The 20,556-nt window shown below is 37.4% G+C and overlaps 1 protein-coding gene across 1 annotated transcript in view; it reads left to right on the top strand.

Annotated features, from left to right (window-relative positions):
• CACNA2D3 (calcium voltage-gated channel auxiliary subunit alpha2delta 3) overlaps positions 1-20,556 on the top strand; it is a 474,057-nt gene that overhangs the window by 163,738 nt on the left and 289,763 nt on the right. Inside the window, exon 5 of the mRNA XM_009639329.2 lies at positions 18,815-18,977. Coding sequence (XP_009637624.1) covers positions 18,815-18,977 — 163 coding nt within the window. The remainder of the gene's footprint in view (positions 1-18,814; positions 18,978-20,556) is intronic.

Raw genomic sequence — 20,556 nt, 5'->3', positions numbered from 1 at the left:
GATAGAAAGGTCAAAATGTGTAAATACAGGAAAAAGATCTTAGTGCATAAAAATATGTCAGTAAAGTGGAGACTGGATTGTTTAAATAAGAGTAGAGCTCTCTTTCTAGAGGGTTTATAGGCTGTATGTGGATATAAAGTATTATTCTGTTCTTTTTAGGAACCCCCCCCTCAAAAAAAAACTATTAGTGGTTTATGGAATTAACCACCACACTACATGTAGACCAAAGCACAGAGCTGAGGATGCATGTGGAACCTTAACTTTATTGCTTCCATATCTGAATAATAACTGCACAACTTGAAAGTTCCCTTTTTGTCATTTGCAATGGAATGATTTAATTTATTTAAGTTTCTGTGATGAACACTTAATATCTTACACATGTAGGGAAGGGTATCGTCTGTGACTCAGCGCTCAAGTCTCATAACTACACTTTGTCTGCAATACTGCAGCAAGGAAGCTTTTTGTGGTCATTAGCAAATGCTGACCTCTCTGGTTGTATACATTGTCTTGACCATGCAGTTGTTGGAGGGCAAGTTAAAGGGATGTGGTTAAATGAGTCTGCAGTTTTATTAACTCACTTGGGACCATAGCAGTTGTTTATTAAAGGTCACTCTGTAGATCTGTTCTCCCCTACTATCAGATCTTCTCTTTATAATCTCTTCCTGGTAAGGTCCCCATTACTTCCCTTTTCTATGGATATTTAAGTGGTGGTGGTGAAAAGACAGTCTTTGTACTAGCTTCTCTAAAGTTTATCTTCATGTAGTGTACCTGGAGAAGATAAATCTCTTACAAAGCTATATTGGCTCACAGAAATGTGAGGAGGTATTTAGTTTGCTTCTCCCAAGGGGCAGTGGCTGGCAGTTCCCTTTGTCAAGAGTAATTCTGTGCCCTCGGTTGGAGAGCTGCACGCCAAGGGTTTGCAGATGTCAGTTTTGCTCAAGAGCCACCATCTGCAGAAGGAGCAGCAGCTGCTGGGCAGCACACAGGCACCCTCTCTTTTCCCACATGAGGACCCTCACCTCACACCCATCACAACCCCATCCAGCTCTGTTGAGGAGCAGCTCACCCCTTGTGCTCCCTGAGAAGCGTCCGTCCTCCAGCTGAGCCCCTGCTCCCTGCTCATCCTTCCTCACGTCTCCAGCCATCAGAGCACAAGGGCGGCACATGTGGGTGCGGGATGGTGCTGCTGTGCCGAGGGTAAAGCAGCTCCAGCTGTGCCTGCCAACAGTGCAGCAGGGATGGCCAAAGCCTTGGATCTTCATCCAGGTAAGACTGAGCAGTGCTGCTCTGCTTGCAGCAAGCCCTTACTGCTCAAAAATGGTTTATGTACCGTGGTTTGAAAACCTTGTATGTCTGCTGTTGTTACTAAAAGAAGAAAAGAAATCTGCGTATCCAGTACAGTTTTCTTCTCTGTGGTGAAGGAGGATCTTCTCTGAGTAATGTCTCCCCACCTTGAACCATGGGCAAGTTGCCCATGTCAGGAAACTGGCAATAAACTACCTTGCTGATGCCACCTTGGTAGCAACTAAAAGGGAGAGGACAGACCTTGGTACAGGGGTTTCCAATCCTATAATTGCATATGAAGCCCTGCAATGTTTCTTGCCGTCTGGAGAAGTGCAAACATAAGGACTGTAGCTGGTAGGCAGAATGAGGTAGCGAGTGGCTTGCAGCACAGGGCTGGCTCAGCCGTGGTGCACCTGGACCTGCAGAGGCAGCGGGGGCCAGGCTGGTGCTGCGGTGTTCCTCATGGGAAACCTTGGGCGGAGAGTGTAGGGAGCGCCGGGGTGGGAGAATCCAATGCTGTACAAGGATGAAAGTATGTCTGTTGTCAGAGTGGGGTGTCTATGCATATTTTTCCCCTGAATTAACTAGTCTTTTCCCCCTCCCCTCAAGATACTAAGTCAGAATGTCCTCCTCAGATGTAAAAGCACAGACATTTTGAAGGAAATTAATTTTAATCTAATAAAGTCTGTTCCAAGACTTAGAATTCGCAGTAAGCAGAACCTTTCATAAATAAAGCCAAATACAGTACAAATGGGGTTTGTGGGGTGTGTTTTGGGGTTTTTTTTGTTGTTTGTTTTTTTGTTTCTTTGTTTTTTTTTGTTTTTTTTAGTAAACACTGGGACAAGGAGGTTTATACCCCTGTTAATGCAGGTATATAACTATATATATATAGGCCAAGAAGTGCCAGATAAACATGGGCTAAAAATACAAACAAATATGGTTTTAAGAGCTAGATTTTATTTTCAGAGTTTTTACACCTCTTAATATGTTGAAACTGGTTAAAAATAGTTGCTACAGAATGACAGCAATATGATAACTGATGAGCTTATGAATATAATCAATGATCTATATGCTTCTTAGCTAACACAAGCAATAACCTAAATAGTAAAGAATTAGGGATTATTTTAAATTAAAACCAACACAAGTGTACTTATTATCAGGGTAGGAAGTTGTGATTACAGTTAGGAATGTGTTATAAAAGAACTTTTAGCATTATTATATGACATTTATAATATTATAATTTGTCTATTCATATTTTTTTTCTGTTTCCAGTGTACAGAATGCTTCTTTTTAGGGAATCATGCAGCAACAGACTGCAGAAGAACATGGCAGCTCAGGGCAGTTTAAAGCAAGCGTTATAACTGACTGTTGGGTAAAATGGTTGGAAACACCTAAGTCCAGTTTTTCTGCGACGTCCTTTGTGATGCTTGCAGTGTAAGATGCTGGTCGGTCCGCACGGACAAACACAGCACCATGAGGAGGCCATTAGCTGTGGTCTTGAAAGCAGAAAGGCTGTGTAGTATGAGGCTGTCTCTGATGTCATAGGCTCTTTCTTAATAATGCTAATTAACTTGGGCATAGTACTGTGTAGGCAAGGTAATACAGCTTCCAGCTCACTTTTTTTTAGTCTCTGAATTAAGAGAGTTTCTGCCATGGGCTGTACAGCATAGTTATCCTTAAACACAACAGAGGCTGCTCCAAATTTAAAGCCAAAAACAAGCTTTGAGAATGGAACTTAAATATTTAAGTCACTCAGGCATTTATTTTTTCCATTTCACTTCTCAACTTTTCAGGAGGCCTGTGCAATTTTGGGCAGAGTAGGACCAAAGTCTTAATTTCTTTTCCCATGTTTTATTCCTTATATCACTTTTTTTCTTTCATCTTGCTTTCACTTGCTTTTAGCATGGTGAAATACACACCAAGTTCAGAAACTGTGTATACATAGGAATGTATTACTCTTGCTTATTGCAGGTAAGTAAACACTAGTGAAAGCATGTGCTTGCCAAAGCTTTGCAAAACTTAATGTTAAAACTTGTGGAACCATGCCAAGCATTGATGGACTTCAGCTATCATTAAAAGCTAAATTTCCGTGTGATTTTTGCTAAGGTTCATGGAACTTTTCAAGCAAATTTGAGCCCTGTTGCAATAATCCATGGACTGATTTATTGTTCTGTATCAAACTCTAAAAAGGGTTGGGTTTCATGTTCAGCGTTACAACAAGTAAACTTTGAAGATTTTTAGATCTGCTCCTGACACACTGCTCAGAGCAAAATCCAGAGTGAACCAGAGTAGAAATCAGAACTGATTCTTCTCAAAGCATGCAGATGAAACCTGCGGCTTTTTTCCTAGAACCCTGTATTATGTGCCTTTCAAAGGACTGATAGTAGTTTGTTCTTATTTTACAAATACAGGCAAATAAGACTTGGCAAACAGCCTTGTGAGGAAGAAATGAAAGAGAGAATGAAGGAAAATAGGTACAAAGAAGCCATGAGGCAACCAGCCCCCAGAACCATACTGTGAAATGATATGACTAAAATATGTGCGTGGTAAATAGTGTGACATTGAAAAATGAAACATTCAGTATTACAGCCAGAGGAGAAAAAAGCCAGCTCCCAAAATTGAGTTCTGGCAGTATGTTCAGAGAGTCGGATAGGCATATGCTTGATTGCAGTTTGGGTGGAGAGAAAGGAGATCCACAGAGCTCTATTTCAGTTCTTTCTGTGTTTTCCCACAGTATGAATTAATCACATCTAATACTAATTATACACTTGCAACATTCTAAATTCCTGCATAAACTGTGGAAAAATGTGAAGATGTTTCCAAAGCTGGAGCAGCTTTAACAATGAATCCGTATATGTGCTTTTTGCAATTGTTTGCTGTGCGTCATACTCAAACCCAGTTATGTTCTGCAGATTTACTCTTCTGTACTTTGATGGTGATTTACACTCCTAGGGAAGCAGTTGGGTGAAACCATGTCTCAGAAATGTGGAAGCTTAATATAAATAAATTAAACACAGGCGCTTGATTTAAGTGAATCAGAGCCTTTTGACGTTTATAATTTCAACACAGGATTGTCAGCAGCTAGTCAACCCCTGTGACTCATGGTGATGCTTAAGCTATTGGCTTGGTAGAAAATGTAAAAAGTAAGGTTTTTTTTGTTTTGTTTTGGGTTTTTTTTAGCTATTCTAGGATGTCTTCTGGCCTGCATCCACACAACTGAGATAGATTCATAGATACTAACAACATATTAAGAAGCTGTCTTACTGCTTATCATGCTGAATTAATGACGCCCTGATTAGCTTGCCTGTAAACATTGGTCCAAATGAAGAGTTTCTTCAAGGCTTTGAGACACAGGCAGGTAGTTATTTTGTTGCTGCTAAAAATAGAGCCATGCCTGTCTACAGGGGTGAAATTATTTCATCGGGTAAGCCTGAGAAAGAGCTAGATTCTTTCTGTTGCTAGTGTTGCTCTTGCCTGGAATAAGACAGTGTTACGCAAGCTACTGTGTGAAGATTTCATCCCAAGGGGACCTGTTAGGAAGCTGAATTAGCACAACCGCGAGGTGCAGGTGCTGCAGTCAGAAATGGCAAGGTTGAGCAGGACATTTTCAATACGGTCTATTAAGTGCTCAGGTAGGGAATCTGGAGTGCTGCTCTCTTATTGTTGGTGGTACCTATTAGATAGAGGGTCTGTTGATATGGAAGTACCAGTAAAGCTATGGAGCGTTTTTCATCAGGCAGTTTCAGTCCTGCAAGAATGACAAATGTGGTAATTTCCATCTTACAGCTAAGGAATCAAGATTGATCTCTCCCCTGAGAGATACAAAATGTTGATTCTGGGGTTTTTTTTTCTGCATTTTTTTTTTTTAACGAAGTGGTTAAAGATCAGTATTTATTGAAAAATCAAATAATTTTCAGCAAGATTTTGTTGTGGAAATATATAGATATGCTTGACTTTTCTAATTCAAAGTAAAATAAATAGCTGTCCTGAAGTGGGACAGAAAACTTTGAGTTTCAGATACAACATTTAGAATTTCACATTTCCTGCTTGAACTTCATTAACCTACTAATTTGTAGTTAGTATCAGAGCTTCAAATATTAAGACTCCAGCAAGGCTGGTGTAAAATAAGTTTCTCATTTTATCCAGTTTGCTCAAGTTTTTTGTCTAGCAGGCTACTAATAGATACATTTGCTGCTTCAGTTTCGTTTGCACTTCATATAAACTAGATTTAGGAAGAATAGAAAGAAGCAAAGAATTAATAGAATAAGAGAGAAACAAAGGGTGAAGCTCTTCACTTGCTACCATCTTACAGTTCTGCAGCAGGTCTGCTGAAACAATGGGCAGCTGTATGATGGGATGTACAAATACTGCCACTGGAAATACACTGAAGGTTTGAGAAATCTGAATATCAGAGCTAACTGGGAAAAATGCTGGTAAGCTAATCTTGCTGCTTTCTAAGGAGAACTGTGGAGGGCTGGCTGTATTTTGAGGGCTGTCTTCTTTTTTTTCCCATTTGTTAATATTTGCCTGACAAAGTCCTGGCCTTCAGGAGTTACTGCGAGGCTCATCTGGAAGATGCCAGTATTGTGCATTAACAGTTTGAGATGGGAGCACAGGAAAATATATTGAATGTGTGGGTGTTTAACTCTCAGCACCACTGATCTCTTTCTAAATGTCCTTAGTGTAGACCAGGAAGGCGATTTGCCCTTTGGCCACTGATGACTGTTCGTATGCCTGGGAGCTATTAAGAACTACTGCCGCAAAGAAGCACTAAAAGTCAAAATTATTTCACTTCTCAGGCACTCATAGAGAGGATTTGGGGAGTGGGTATTAAAACGTGCAGTTGGAAACCCTCTTAATTCTTCTGTGTATAAAAGTGGTACCGTATCAGATTAGCTCCTTAGTCATGCATATGTTTCAAGGGACAGCTTTGTTTTCAGCTGTAGCAACCACCATTCTCGTTAAGTTCAAAGTCTCTGCATAGCTGTAACAGAGATGGGAACTTTTTTTTAATTGAATATGTCTAATTGCCTTGAAGTATTTAGGTTTTGTCACCGTCTAACTGAACCCAAGATGCTGGCAAATATGCAAGTCATTTAAAGTACAGGATATATATAAGTAGAGACATTATTCTGATTAGAAAATAATCTTGTCTTAATAATAAGTCTTCCTGTTGTAAAAACCTTTCTAAATACAGTAATATTCAGAATGGGAATTGGAGGGATTTCATTATTCCCAATCAGCTTTACTATAAACAAACTCTGCAAATTTTCAGTGTCAGCATATAGCTCAGGTAAACCTAAGCTCATATTTGTACTCTGAGTACCTGAGTGTTTGCTGAGGAATTATCCATGGCATATTTCTGTTTTAAGATGATGTGTGTTACATTAGGCATTTTAAATGGTATCCATTAGCATAAGCTCTTCTGTCTTTGAAAATGTTTTTTGTCACTAAAGTTTCTAAGTCTGGTTTAGGTCTCTATGTTTGTTTAAACTACAGATCAGTAAATGGCTGAGATGTGTATTACATTTCACAATTTCGTCATGATATTTGTATGTATTGTTGTTCAGATCCCTGTGTGGTCTAGTCACTCCATATATTATTCCAGCAAAATAGCTAATGACAAGCTGGTTGCTTAATCAAGTGCTTTCATGGCACCTTATTTAGTAGGGAGGATCTCTTTCTGGCAGTCAAAGGCTAGTGTAACAATATCGAGTGTAATTTCTCCCTTGGAATGTACATATAGTAAGTCATCTGTGTAGTAAACTTACGTCTGGGAAGCCTGAACTAATAACCTCTGTGTCAGTCTCACCAACTTTTCATTATTTCAAATACTTTCTCATATTGATTAAGCCTTTTGTTCGAGACTGCACTGAATTGCAGGAGTTAGATGGCTATGACCTGTATTTTTCAGGGAAGGCTGTTGGCACTGCATGTCATTTTTGTCACAGACTTTAAATGAAGCAAGCACAGAAGTGAGATACATTAAATATAGTAATGATGTATTAAAATAAGCATTTAAAAACATTAAGTATGACTATTTTTATGGATATTGTTTTAGCTGTGGCAATAAGCTCAGAGCTAACATTAAAAATGGATAGAACTTTTCTGTAAGGGAGTACATTATATTTGCACTAATCTTCATTTCTACAATAAATGGTTAAAGGCAATGTAGGATTTACCTGCAAATCATAACTAACAATTTATATAATGTTTTTATGTTCAGCTCTTCTCCTTCAATGTAGACACATGTACAGAAATTTATATATCTGTGTATCATGTTTTCCATTAAGAAGATAGTAACAATTAAGAAAACATCCCCTATGTGTGTGTACTTAGAAATGTCATTCTTCATATGATGTTCTGGTAACAAAAGAAGCAGAATCTTAGATAAACATCTGGTAGGAATGAAGGGTTCTTCATGTTTTTTACTAGACAAGCATTTCAGACTCATTTGTGACTGAATGATACTACAGTCCCTCTCATGTCTTGTTGTTTTCAATTTATTCTTTACCAGAGACAGGAAGGGAGCAGTGAAATAGGAAATTAGGATGTTTAGAGAGAGTAACTAAAGAGAGCTGCAAAATGGTTTTTATTTTGTTTAGATGGCTGAGAGGCCTCTACGTGTGTGATCCTTCCTGCCGAGCTGAGGGAAGCGCACAAAGACACCATGTACCCAGCTTGGGCTGCCCTTGTCCGTGAGCGACTTCCTTGGTTCTCAGCAGAGGCTTCACGCGAGGCCCTTCCTAGGAATGTTTCTTGGATTCTTCAGAGTCTTTGGAAGATGTTATCTCTCCCACCTCTTCAGCTTGCATTTCTAATGCTTGTAAACCAGACCAGGAAGCAAGCAGCATTGTAGATGATTCATAAAACTACCAGTTATCCCATCACCCAGATGGGTTTCAAACTAGAATTTTATGTCTTTGGTTGCCTTGATTTGCCTGGTCATCTTTTCTAAAAGTGTTTATTTGTTTTAATTCAGAATAGATAAAAGTGCCACACAAATTACAGCTGGAACATGGAAAATGGTAACATCTCTGAAAATCTAATTAGTTTCTTCAGTTGCTTTCATGGAGCTTTACACTATGCTAGGGTTTGACCATAAATAACTCTGAAGTTATGTGTAGTAGTACAATAGCAGCGCGGCCCTGTAGGCATGCTGGTAAATTGTTCCACGAGTACCTGAGGCTTTAATATAGTGAAGAAATAATCATACAGACTCCAGATAGTTTCATGATGTTGCTCTGACAAATTCAGTTTATATAATGTGTTCCTTTATTGTTGCTGTTATATTTATCATTGTTATCCTTTCCTTGCCTGATGGAAAAAATGGTTAAAAGTTGAAAACATAAAGAGACCATTTTTATATTCCATAATCTTAACTTGTGGACTATACCACTCACTTATTCGCACAAGTTCAGAAATTGAATAGTGTGCAGGTCTTCCTTTTACCCACAATATCCAAGTTCTTAACCTGCCCTTCTTTCCACCTTCCTGCCCCCACCCCCCAGCCTAGCTCCCAGGCCAAGTATAAACTCGTGTGTGAGGCAAATCTGCCTCAGCTGGTTTATGCAGATTCTCAGTTTCTATATCTAAGACTCATGCTTGTTGAATGAAGTCATGAAAAGACGTAGAGTGTGACATGTAAAACTATTTTCTTTGTGCATTTTTTTTAAACTTTATTCACGCAATCAACGCAAAGCAGCACTGTAAAGAATCAGAGAAGGGATACTTGCATTTCAGCAATAATCCCGTCAGAAGGCATGCTCTTCTTAGCGCCTTCTACAGGATTGAAGAGCTCTCTCATAGCGTAGCTTGGAAGTTAGAACGCTCCCATATATTAGCACATAACTACAGTTTGCAAAATATCCTCTTAAGTTTAGGGTTGTGTCATGTGTCTGTCTGTGTCCCCCTCACCTTGTAGAATAATTTTTTTTAATGTGAAATTTTTTTAAACACTTCAGATTCATTTTATGAATAAAACAGATGCTGTTGTCCTTTTTTTATTATTATTTTTTTATTCCCCCACTCCCCTTGAACTGTGTGACTCTGGAGACATGTGTTTCTTTTATTAAATTAAGTCATCATTGTGGTCTTGTTATTTCAACTGTGGGCTTAGCTGACCAAATTTCTATATTGCATGAGAGAGTCATTAATCATTTAAAGAGGATTTGTGTACATTCAGTTGCTCAACATCTCATCTCTCACTTTGCTCCCAAATAAATTCAATAATGTTGCACGTGTTCTTTCGCTTTTGTTGGTGTAGTCAATAATATTAATTTAACCTCCTGTGTGTTATGGTGGGTGGTTGGGAGTAACAAAACAAACCTTGGATTGCAGTGAGCACCATGAAATTTTGCTCTGTTCTAGTTCTTCAGTATTTAATTATTTTGATTATCCCCTGTTGGTGTGAAAAAAAAAAAAAATATCTGGTAAAGTACATGTTTAATTCATCATCCAGAGCCACAGTTACTGTTCAAATGTTGTCAACTGCTGGATACGAACTGCCTGTTACTTTCTGTTTTATTAGGGATAGTTATTAACCCCCAACCCAGCAAACACTATATATAGGTTGTCTACTGTCCCTGAGCATATCTTGTTGAGAAGACAGTACAGCTCTCGCTGAGTATTGAGCAGTATTATATGCATGCCTTAGACTATGAAGAGGCCGGGTTAAAGTTGGTTCTCATGGGAGACAGAGAAGATGCAGAGCTTGAGAAACATTTTTTCTTCCTGCTTGGAAGTAGGAATGAGGCACTTAGGGCATATGTTTGTAAAAAGGCACAAAGAAGTCAGATATGTCTCTGCTGATAATTAGAAGCAGCCTTGAGGTTGTCATCAACCTGAATGTGTCAGATGAGCTGAACGTGCATGGAACTACACTGATTTCATTTTAAAACTTTTCAGCTTATCCGTTTGTGAAATAGTTTGCTTTTCTATTTCTGGAGCACATTTTAAACTGCATGGAAAGTTTTTTTTTTTTAATGTTCTATATTGACCACCATTCATTGGTTTCCTTGTGGTGGGTTGGAAAACTTTAGAAGATATTGCTGCAGTGATTTTGAAGCAAGTCTGTAATTTTGCTATTTTCTCTTACAGAATATTCTTTTACAGAATTATTTTATAGAAGTTATTGATCCTGCCTGTTTGCTAGCTTGATATGATCTACAGGGGTTTAAAGAGAAATGGAGTCCTGTGGTTCTAGCTAGTAATGAAATCAGTATTAAATAGGAGGCAAAGTCTTGCAGACTTTTTGCTTCTGTAAAGGTACACAAATGATAAAATTTATTTATAAAGGTTGGCCCCATAAAACTGAGTTAATGGACTTTAGAAGGAAGAAATCCATTGATTGTTGGCTTCAGACACAACTTTTTTCAGAAGTGGACTGTGAGGGTAAATGCAACGAACTTAAATTGCACTTGATGCATCTTTTAAATGTGACAAGTACTGTTCAAGTTTAAAATATGCCTAACCTTATGCCCAGAGCATGGACAGTAGAAGTCAGTAGCTAATCCTGTAAAAATCACACATGCTTGATTTTTGCTTCTTTTCCCAGTTGCTGAAAAAGAATCATCCCCCTCCCCCGCCCCCCCGCTTTTTAAAATAAATGTGGGGTTTTTTTTTAAAAAAAAAGCGGGAATTTTAAAATCAAGGTGCTATTTCTTGTATGTATCAAACTGCATTTCTATTTCTGTCTTTGGACTTTAAAAGAGAAGAGTAGCTGAAAGCCTTCACTGGTGTATGTCTGTGCATCTGAACTGCTCAATAAAGCTGAAGAGATTTTATAGCCCAGGCATTCTGACAATCTGTCGGCAAGTGTTTTGCTACGGGTATTTTGTGTGTGCATTTTGGCCACACCAGTGTCAGTGGGATACTACTTCTAATCTAAAAATAAAATGAGGCATAGTGAGGGTTTTTAATGCTCTGAAAATAGTATTAATCTAGTGAGGGCTTACTGTGTAATGTTGGGTCTCGGTTTTCCTAGTCTGAAAAGGGAGGATCACTGCTACTGTAGCATGAAAGTAATGGCAAGCTTCGTACAAATGTGTTCAAAAATGTTTTAACATCCTCAAGTGTTCAGAAGTGCTTATTAGTTTTCCCTTGGTTTCTTTGCTCTTGCACAGAGCTTGTCCCTGTGGAGTGAAGTTTTAGGCTAATTGATTCTTCTTCCAAAGTGTGGTTTAAATAAAGCCCAACAGACCTCTCATGTTTATTAGCAAGCAAAATGAGCCTCTTCAATTAGTATATTTCTGAACTGGAAGCATTAAGTGTTGAGTTCTCTACTGTGTCTATCAGGAGCGAGTTGGGAAGATGCATCCGCAGCAGAAGTGCAGAGCCAAGGGAGCTCTGCCCCTGCTAAGGCCAGTGTGGAAGTGCAGGAGGGAGCATTTTGGGTGCAGCTGAGAAGGGGCTGCCCCAAACCCAGAAGTATTCCCCTCATGCTCTCTCAGCAATATGTGCAAGAGATGATAAGCCTTATCAAAGGGCCACACTACTATATTGAGAGATTTTCCAGGTTGGGGATTTTTGCCTTTTTATTGTTTCACATTATTAGAGCGTAAGCTCATTGACTGGGATGCAGGCTTTCTGGTATTTGTGGTAATTACGTGGTTTTGAAATGCTAAACCCTCACAAATGCATAGACTCTACCATTATTGTATTCTGGTTACAAGATGATTCACTTAAGCCGTGAAATTCTTGATTAAAGTTGCTCTAGAAATTCTCAGTAAATGGTCTCCGTGGTTTACTCCAGCTCTGTAGGAGCACAATAAGTCGCTCTGAACTTACTCATCTGTGTAACTGGTATCTTTTTCACACACATCCATTGGGAGAAGGTAGAAATGATGGTGCCACTGGAGTAGGAATTTGTTTTGCTCTTTAGCAGAAAGTATTCCCTGGAGTTTTTTATGTGTGTGAAAATGAACATGCTGAATGCTTGCATTTCTAGACCCAGCAAAAACATTCAATCTGCAGCAGGGTTTGTCATACAGGTATCTGAAATGTCCAACTGAAAGCCCGTTATGGAAGGCTTTTCTCCTTCCCTGTTGCGTTTACTGAATTTAAGAGTGACCAAAGAGTTTTTATTCAGCCCTGTGACAAAGAAAAGAATATTGAGAGCTTTCATATGTAAAAATAGATTATTTTTTTTTAAAGTTATTTATCTGTAAAGGAAAAGGAAGCTTCATCTGAAACTCAAAACCTAAAGTGATGCTTTTTAACTTTAGTGGATGATTAAAATAGCCATCATAATTACTTACTACTTTCCACTTCCAGTGAATCAGTTAATCCTTACAAGACCTCTGAGACCTCAATGTGTTATCAATTATACCAGCATGCAAATTGATTTTATATAAAGTATTATTTATTTATCCTGTTTTAAGACAATTTTAATAGGGTAATCATATTGGGAGGGAATGCATCATCCCTCCATCCCCTGAGGAAAGGTCATCTCAATCTGATTGTGTATCAAACAGATCAGTTGTTTTTGCAAGGATGCAAGTAACATTTCGGTACTACTTCCATAGTTAGAGAGGGACTGATCATGACACTTCAAATCCCAGGTGTTTTCTGAGCCTTGCTGTTGAATAAAGATATGAAAAAAAGGGGGAGGGGGGTTTTTTTTTGCAGAGGAGCAAGTAAGGACTTTCAGAAATTAATCAGAAATGATAAAGATTGTATCTTACAGCAGATACCAGTTTTCTCAAATTTAAAAGCTTTTTAAAATTCAGAGCAGTTTTTATTGAACAAGGCAGTTTGCTTTATGACCTTTTATACTTGCTCACTAAACATCAGACTAAGTTCTCGAATACAAGAGCTTTAATCATATGCTTCAAAACAGAAATTCTCCTTACTGGACAACTGTCAGAAGAGACTTCTTTGAGCCTTAGAAACCGATGTGCATTCAGACATCTGCCTCTCTGTTAACACACAAATACCAGAGTGGAGAATGTCGTCAGTGTGTTTTGTAGTGGGAAATCCTCTCTCAGAGTGGATAACTTTTTTCATTTTGTTTTTTACATATCATGAACATTTCTGCCCTCTGAGATGTGTCCTACTTGTCAGAGTCTTGAGAAAAGAAACTTTTCCTTTTTTTTTTTTTTTAACTCACTGATGGTAATAGCTGTTTTGCCAAAACTGTCAGAGATATTCAAATTATTGTTCATGTCCAGCTGTCTGTGCTATTTAATGCTAGGTTTTGCTTTCCCCTTCATTTTCCATGTTATTTGCTACTTTCTCACTTTCTTTCTGATGCTGTAGCATTTTGAAGTCCAATGCAAATGCCATAAACTTTCATTAATTTAGTGTCTTCGAGAGATGTCCAGCTTTGTCTTTAGATGAGCTGTATGGTTGCAGAAACACTGTTGAAATTGTTCTTGCATACTTAAAAATTATCAGTGTAACCCCAGTACTGCTATAGTCCTGACCCGTGAGTGCAAATCATTCCCAGCTGTGTTCTTAGACCTTCCTAGTCCTCATAGCTCTGTGAATGGGAGTTTTTTGTGCTATTTTGGTAAAAATAATTTCTGTACTACAGAAAAAAATATATCAAACTAAAATTGTAGCTTGCATTGTTTCATACCATTAAATGAAAATATTTCATTTTAAAATACAATGAAACCAACTGATACATGTTTACTCTAATGTGCCAAGTACTCTCTAAGTTGCAAAGGCAATTTGCATTAGAATGTATCTTTTCAATTAAACAGTAAATATTTATATTTAAACAAACATGCTGTTTACAATGTTAACAAATATTTGATAAATAATTCAAGCATCACAAGATATCTGTTTACAATAAGATAAATGTAAATGGAAATAGAGAATGTCACTCATCCACCACAGTTTGTACAATACTGCAATTATGCAAGACATGCACACTACTTTTCAGTATTATATCTAAATTACTGATGTCTTGCCTTAGCAAAGTATCCATTGTAATCAAGGTGCTGGTTTAGTTGAGATGTTATGCCAAAGTAAGTGGCTAAACTGGACCAGATAGCTTCAAAGCTTCCTTGCCTTGTGGATCAGTTCTCCTTTGCAACCTACCCCTGTGGGTCTCATTGCATGCCACAAACCTTGCACTTCCCTGCAATTTTTCTATGCTATCTTTTGAATGAATTAATTAGCATCTCTAACGTATGTCTGTCAGCCATCCTAAGAGATTGTACAGTACACACTTTAGTATCGTGGCTGAGGCTGTTTTATGGTGTTTTAAAACAAAGCTTGCCTTTGCCAATCAGCCTGAATGAACGTGTAAAACAATTTTGTGATCGGTCTTCTGACAGCTCCATAGGTGTCTGTCTACTATGATTATGCCAGTGTGTTAGAGCAGCCTGGGATTCTGCAGGCTATTAGCAATATGACTCTTTGGGATGTCTCAAATATGGTCAGCTTCTTGCTGAGGCTGAATGGTCCAGTGCTTGTTCGATTAAGCACTACTGATCAGTTTATATTGGCTTGCATTGGGAAGGCTTTCTTCACAAGGGTAAAATATTGGTATCATAGGAAAGCTGAGATTCCTATTTGTCCCCAGTTTTATGGCCTTGCTCTAAGTCATCTTAATTATGATACCATGGGGGCTTTCAAAATGGTTGATCAAACAGTCGGAATGATGCAGATGCCGTTGTGGAATGTACAAAAAAACCTCAGTGTGTTTACTTGAGCAAATTTATATGCACAAAAGTATAAAAGTTCATGTTTAGATCTTGAGATGCATATAATAGATTACACTGATGAGATTTCCTTTGAATGCTTTTTCTCCAGTTCATTGCTCATCATGGATGTCTATAGGTAAGGTTAGTGTAAACTCACCTGTTGGCCAAGTCATGGTAGAGCCTGGCTATGCTCCCAACCGGGATAATTATTTTGGTTTTTATTAGACTAATAATTTATTGGCATGTTACACTGTGCACACTCAGAAATCACCTAGTTAAGGTTACATCAAAGATTGACCTCCATTGACAAGATTAAATGAAGTCATTTTCTCTTAGGGCTTAGCAGGTAGAATATTTGTGTTGTCAGAAAACAGGACTTTATCCTCTTCCCCTTTGGCATTATCTTGAATGCAGTGTCAGAATGCCAGATGGATTTATTTTAATATTTTTTCTCCAATTTTTATTTTTAATTTTTCTTCTATCACCTTTCAGCTGTGTCACTCTGTAATTTCCTTGGAAGGAAAGTGCCCAAAAAAGCCACTGCATAACAGCTCTGCTTGAACGCTGGTCTTTTTCAGTAGTATTTTTGAGCTGTATATGTTGCCTGATGTTTAATCCTTAGAACTTGCAGGACTGCCTTAAATATGTTATTTTTGTAGGAAAAAAGACTTGCAAAAAAACCCAAACAAACCAAACCCGCCAAAAACCCTAAACCAAACAGAAGAAAACACCCCAGGAAAATATTAATTATCTATTATTTGCTAAGGACTATTTTATGCTACAATTTGCTTTAAAAACCCCCATATAAATCATATTATTGCATATACAGTTCTAGAATTGAAAAGAGAAAATACAGACTCAGACCAATAAATCAGTGAATACTAAATCAACCAAAGAAACAATCAGTCCTAAATACCCTTAATTGTCAAATGAGTGGTTTCATTTATTTAGAATATAGCAGATTTTAATACTTGGCTAGCCTTGCCACTTACAGAACATGATGAAGGAGGATGTCTACTAATTAGATCCTTTGCAAAAGGAAATAACCCACTGAATGAAAGGGAATAGTATTCTTTTAGAGGTGATTTCCATGTATATTCTGAAATTCTTATTTGAAATTTGTCCATTTTTCCTACCATTTCCAAAGTATTGTGAAGCCCATGGGCAAGGTAAATTTACATCCTTTGAAATAATGGTCTGTATGTGAATTCCTGTGGAAATTATTCTGTGATACATAACTTAAATTCAGTTAAAGGAGAACAGTATATTGCTACATATTTTAGTACAGAATCTTTTATCCCCAAATGTTTTCACCTTTTGTTTAAAGTGTAATATTTACATATTTTTTTGTTTAAAGTGTAATATTCACAACCTTTGTGTTAAAATTTGGAGTTAAGCGTTGTGAATGCTTTCAGTGGTGGTCTAATGCTAAAACAAAAAAACCAACCCCCTTTTGATTTCTCTGTGACAATCCTGATAAGACTTACAAAGCCAAGTTAGTGTCATGAATGCAACACAATGGCTTATCTGTAGCTCCAGCAGTTGTGGAGGTGATGTCATGTGCAACAGAGAAAAAGGAAAATAAAACCATGCCTTTAAGGACAAGAAAACAAGTGGTTTGGAAACAGGATGAAACTGTCATCCTCACCCTGCTGTCCAGGGGGTGTGAAGAGAGAGGTGGTTGGCAAGAAAGAAGCATGAAATATATAATTTTATTTATCACTGCATTCCCAGGGGATGGAATATCAGCCTTTCTTCCAGACTTGGATACAATCTAATATAACATGGAAAAGCTACACAGCTTACTTTGTCCTTGCTTGGAATTGGAGTAGAATTGCATTTTACAACAGTCATTAGTGCATGTCTTAATGTTAGAAGGAGTATTCTATTTCTTACTAAGATGGGAAATACAAGTTGGGCTTTCAAGTCTTCTGCCAACTGTCTCTGGCTTTTGCAGAAGGGGTAAACTGAAAAAGCTGCTGTCACATGTGGGCAGCAGGCATGCAGTGCAGTTAATGATCTGTGATAAACCTGGATAATAAGCAGAGATGGAGAAGGTTTCTCCCAAATAGAATGAGAACTGGTGTTTTTTGGAAATGATTTCTTCATCCTTTTCATTTTGGTATGAGAAGAACCAAATCTATAACAGTGACAGTCCCCTCAATGGTATAGAGAACGGTAGCATCTGTGGGGGTGTTGGATAATTCTAATAACTTCTGGAATTAATTAATGAAATTAACTTGAGACAAATTATATCTCTACTGTTTTCTTTCCCGGTGGCTCCTGGAGGGGGAAAAAAAAAAAAAAGATGACTACTTGTTTTTTTTTCCAGAACTTCAGGATTCAGTAGCTGTATACATTCATGAGATGTATGCAGCAGGTTATTTGGCTCACCTCAGTATAAGCCAATTAAAGTAAAATAACTTTAAGGTCAAATGTTTAATTATGTCAGATTAATTTCTGTTAAATTGATTTTTTCAAATACTCAAAGCCTGTGTCTCAGGCTTTGCTATATGTGGAACACTGTTTTTGTCTGAATACTTCTGTCATACACAGAAGGTCCTCAGAATCTAGCTAATAAACAGTGATTACTTTTGTATTCTACTTTCAACTAAAATCTAAACTACGGATTGGCCATTTTGAAATACTAAAAGCTGAAAGAGTAGGGTATGGAAAGCTGCTTTCCAAGTAAGCCTCCATTTAAGGTACTGGTTAAATTATCAAGCCTTTTAATGGAAGCATATAGATCGTAAGATTTTAACTAATTCTTGTTTAATAGAATGAGTTGCATATCACACAGAAAGGGTGCTTGTGAAAAGCCTTTCAAGTCTTGCTGGTCTGTTTAAGCTTTGTAAATGGCATAATACATTTATCCTTGCACGGGTTGTGTAGATATAAATGATCTATAAATATGTAGATTTATGTCTAAATATTATTTATATTGGTGTACTCTCAAATGGATAGTTAGGGCAGAGACTCGTATTTAAATTAATGAGATTCTTCAAAGACACTAAACTTTGGTCTCTTTCAATTAAGAAATGCATCATAAACTATTGCCAAGGGTTAAGGTTATTTAGGAGGTTAAAAAGTAGTCTTCACTGTTTGTTGCCTTCAAAGCTCGATAGAATTTCTGGTTAAACTGGGTCGTAAAGAAATCAATAATTTTATCTAAATTGCTTTTGCTTATCTGGTTATAGTTCTGTGCAAAATAGGCCAAATATTCTTCAGGAATCTGTAACAGGCAGACAATAATTTCTTGTTCAAAATAAGTCACTGCTAAGTTTCTATGTCCATATTAAAACATGCATAATTTTACGAATCCTACTATAATGTCCATTTGTAAAATTCACCATAAAGCAAATATTTTTCTTTAGGAAATGTCAGTCAGTACTCACTGGGTAAGCAACAACAGCTGTAGTTAATATTCCTGTGAAGTAAAAACACTTTTAGTTTGTCAAGGCCCAAGTTCCGCATTGATAGCAGTTCTTGAACTAATGGAAATAAGCTAAACAGTAAGTAATTCCCTGGATTATTATTTAATTATTGAATCTAGAGAGCTTTGTATTAAAAATAGCGTATACATCGTTTATGTTCAGGTGTTTCTTGGGCTGCCCTTAACATTTTCAGGGCACCAGAGATCTGAGGTAATATGGGGTTTTTTTGAAAAGTAGTGATAAGTCTGGGTTTCAGAAATGTACCTGTACTAGGAGTATAGAGGGAGTCTGAGAGATAATAAAAATATCTTGTTCTTCTATTCTAGATGGAGATCCATGTATATGTTAATCAATGGATCAATAGATCTGTTAAAATATTCAAACCTCATGTTTTTGCACTGAATGTGAATTCTGAATACTGAATGTGAGTTTCTGTTGCAGTATGAATACTTCAATGCTGTGCTCATAAATGAACGAGATGAAGAAGGAAACTACCTGGAGCTGGGGAAGGAGTTCATTCTAGTGCCAAATGACCACTTCAATAACCTGCCCGTGAACATCAGCCTGAGCGATGTCCAAGTACCAACCAATATGTACAATAAGGGTAAGAAAAGAGCTGTTTCATTTCATCATTCCACTGGCTGAACATAGGAAATTCCTTGCTTTTGAAATGAAGCTGTTGATTAATTAAATGTCGTGTGTGTTTTCCAGTTTGCAATTAAACTGAAATTTCTGCAGAGGATTGCTTGAAGTGTGATGGCTTTGAAATATCTTTTGTTCTGTAGCAAGTTATCTATTTAATATGGTCAATGATTTGCATATTAGACTTGCATGAATTGCGACATAGAATATGGAAAAATATGGCAGTATATTTTTATTCTGATGAATTATTTTGCAGAATCTCCAAATCAGCTGCACAGATCTTCCATTGTAGCTTCAAAGTTACGTTCTGTCTTTGCTGAGAGCTAGAAGTGTCTTTGAAAGATACAGGGTAGATGGGAGGGGAATATTCTGTTAGATTTATGCACTCAAGCTTCAGGGAATATTTCTAGCTGTATATGACTGCATACACAGCTGCTGTGAGTTTTCAGATAATATTTAGGAGGAATAAACTACGTGAAAATTTCTACTCCCCTGACTGTTTGTCATAGGTGCTGGATAGCACACAGCACTAAGAAATAGCTACATTAGACATTAGGAATGATGGACTTGGGTCTAAAAATTGGGAATGCAAACTGAATTCAGGTAGGTGCATACTCATTTTCCTTTTGCCACTCCCCTTTGATCAGACATCAGAATTTTGTAATTTTGCTATGCTTATGCAGCACCTATCCATTTATTTTTCTCAAGCCAGTAATAAAAGAAAAACTAAGAACAAAAGCGCCAAAATTTCTGAACAATGTCTACAGTCTATTTGTCATTGGTCTGTAGAGAGCTGCCTAATCTCATTATCTGGGTCCTCTTCCTTGTTTAAACTATACTTAAAGACAGCTAAAAATACATTAAATGCTTTCCTGTAATATATTCCAGGCTAGCAATTGTGGCAATTCATGCAAAGATATTATGTAATCACAAATGGAAGGAGAATTAATTCGGATAGGTTGGGCTGGTAAGAGAAGCACTTGATATGACAGCTTCTCTTTGAAGTTGTGATTCAGACTTGAGAATCCAAAAATCATACAGTAATGTTTTAAATTAGGGATTACAAAATAACAAAGCTTCCAAGAGAGTTATTTGAAAGGTTGTGAAATTATTAATATGGGATATTTTGAAAAGATTTGGAAAATGCTTAAAGCTTCTAAAGCTACCAACCCTTTTTTTTTGGTACAAGTGCTAATATTTATTTACCTGAACCTGTCTATAAATTAATTCACTCCAGAATTGTTAAGGAGGAGAGAAAAAAAGGGACAAAAAGTGTGGTTGCAAAGGGGTATAGAGGTCAGGCAATCATGTTTTTCTGGAGAAGCGAACTAACCTGAGCAGTTAGTGAGAGCAGTAAAATTAAAGGACCTTCAGTTATGTGATGTGTAGTACTACTATGTATATAATACAGTTTTATATGCTGATTAGTTACAGTTAAAGGCCAAAGTCAAAGGGCTTGTTGCGTCTTGTTTTGGCCTCTAATACAGGGACTGTCTGTATAGATGGGGAAGATAGAGCCCTGTGATGATTCCTGTTTCCAC

This window comes from Egretta garzetta, unplaced genomic scaffold, assembly GCF_000687185.1.
Source record: "Egretta garzetta isolate BGI_Z169 unplaced genomic scaffold, ASM68718v1 scaffold215, whole genome shotgun sequence".
NCBI classification, from domain to species: domain Eukaryota; kingdom Metazoa; phylum Chordata; class Aves; order Pelecaniformes; family Ardeidae; genus Egretta; species Egretta garzetta.
Note: the sequence above shows the minus strand (reverse complement) of the source record. Positions and strands in the feature narration are given on the sequence as shown.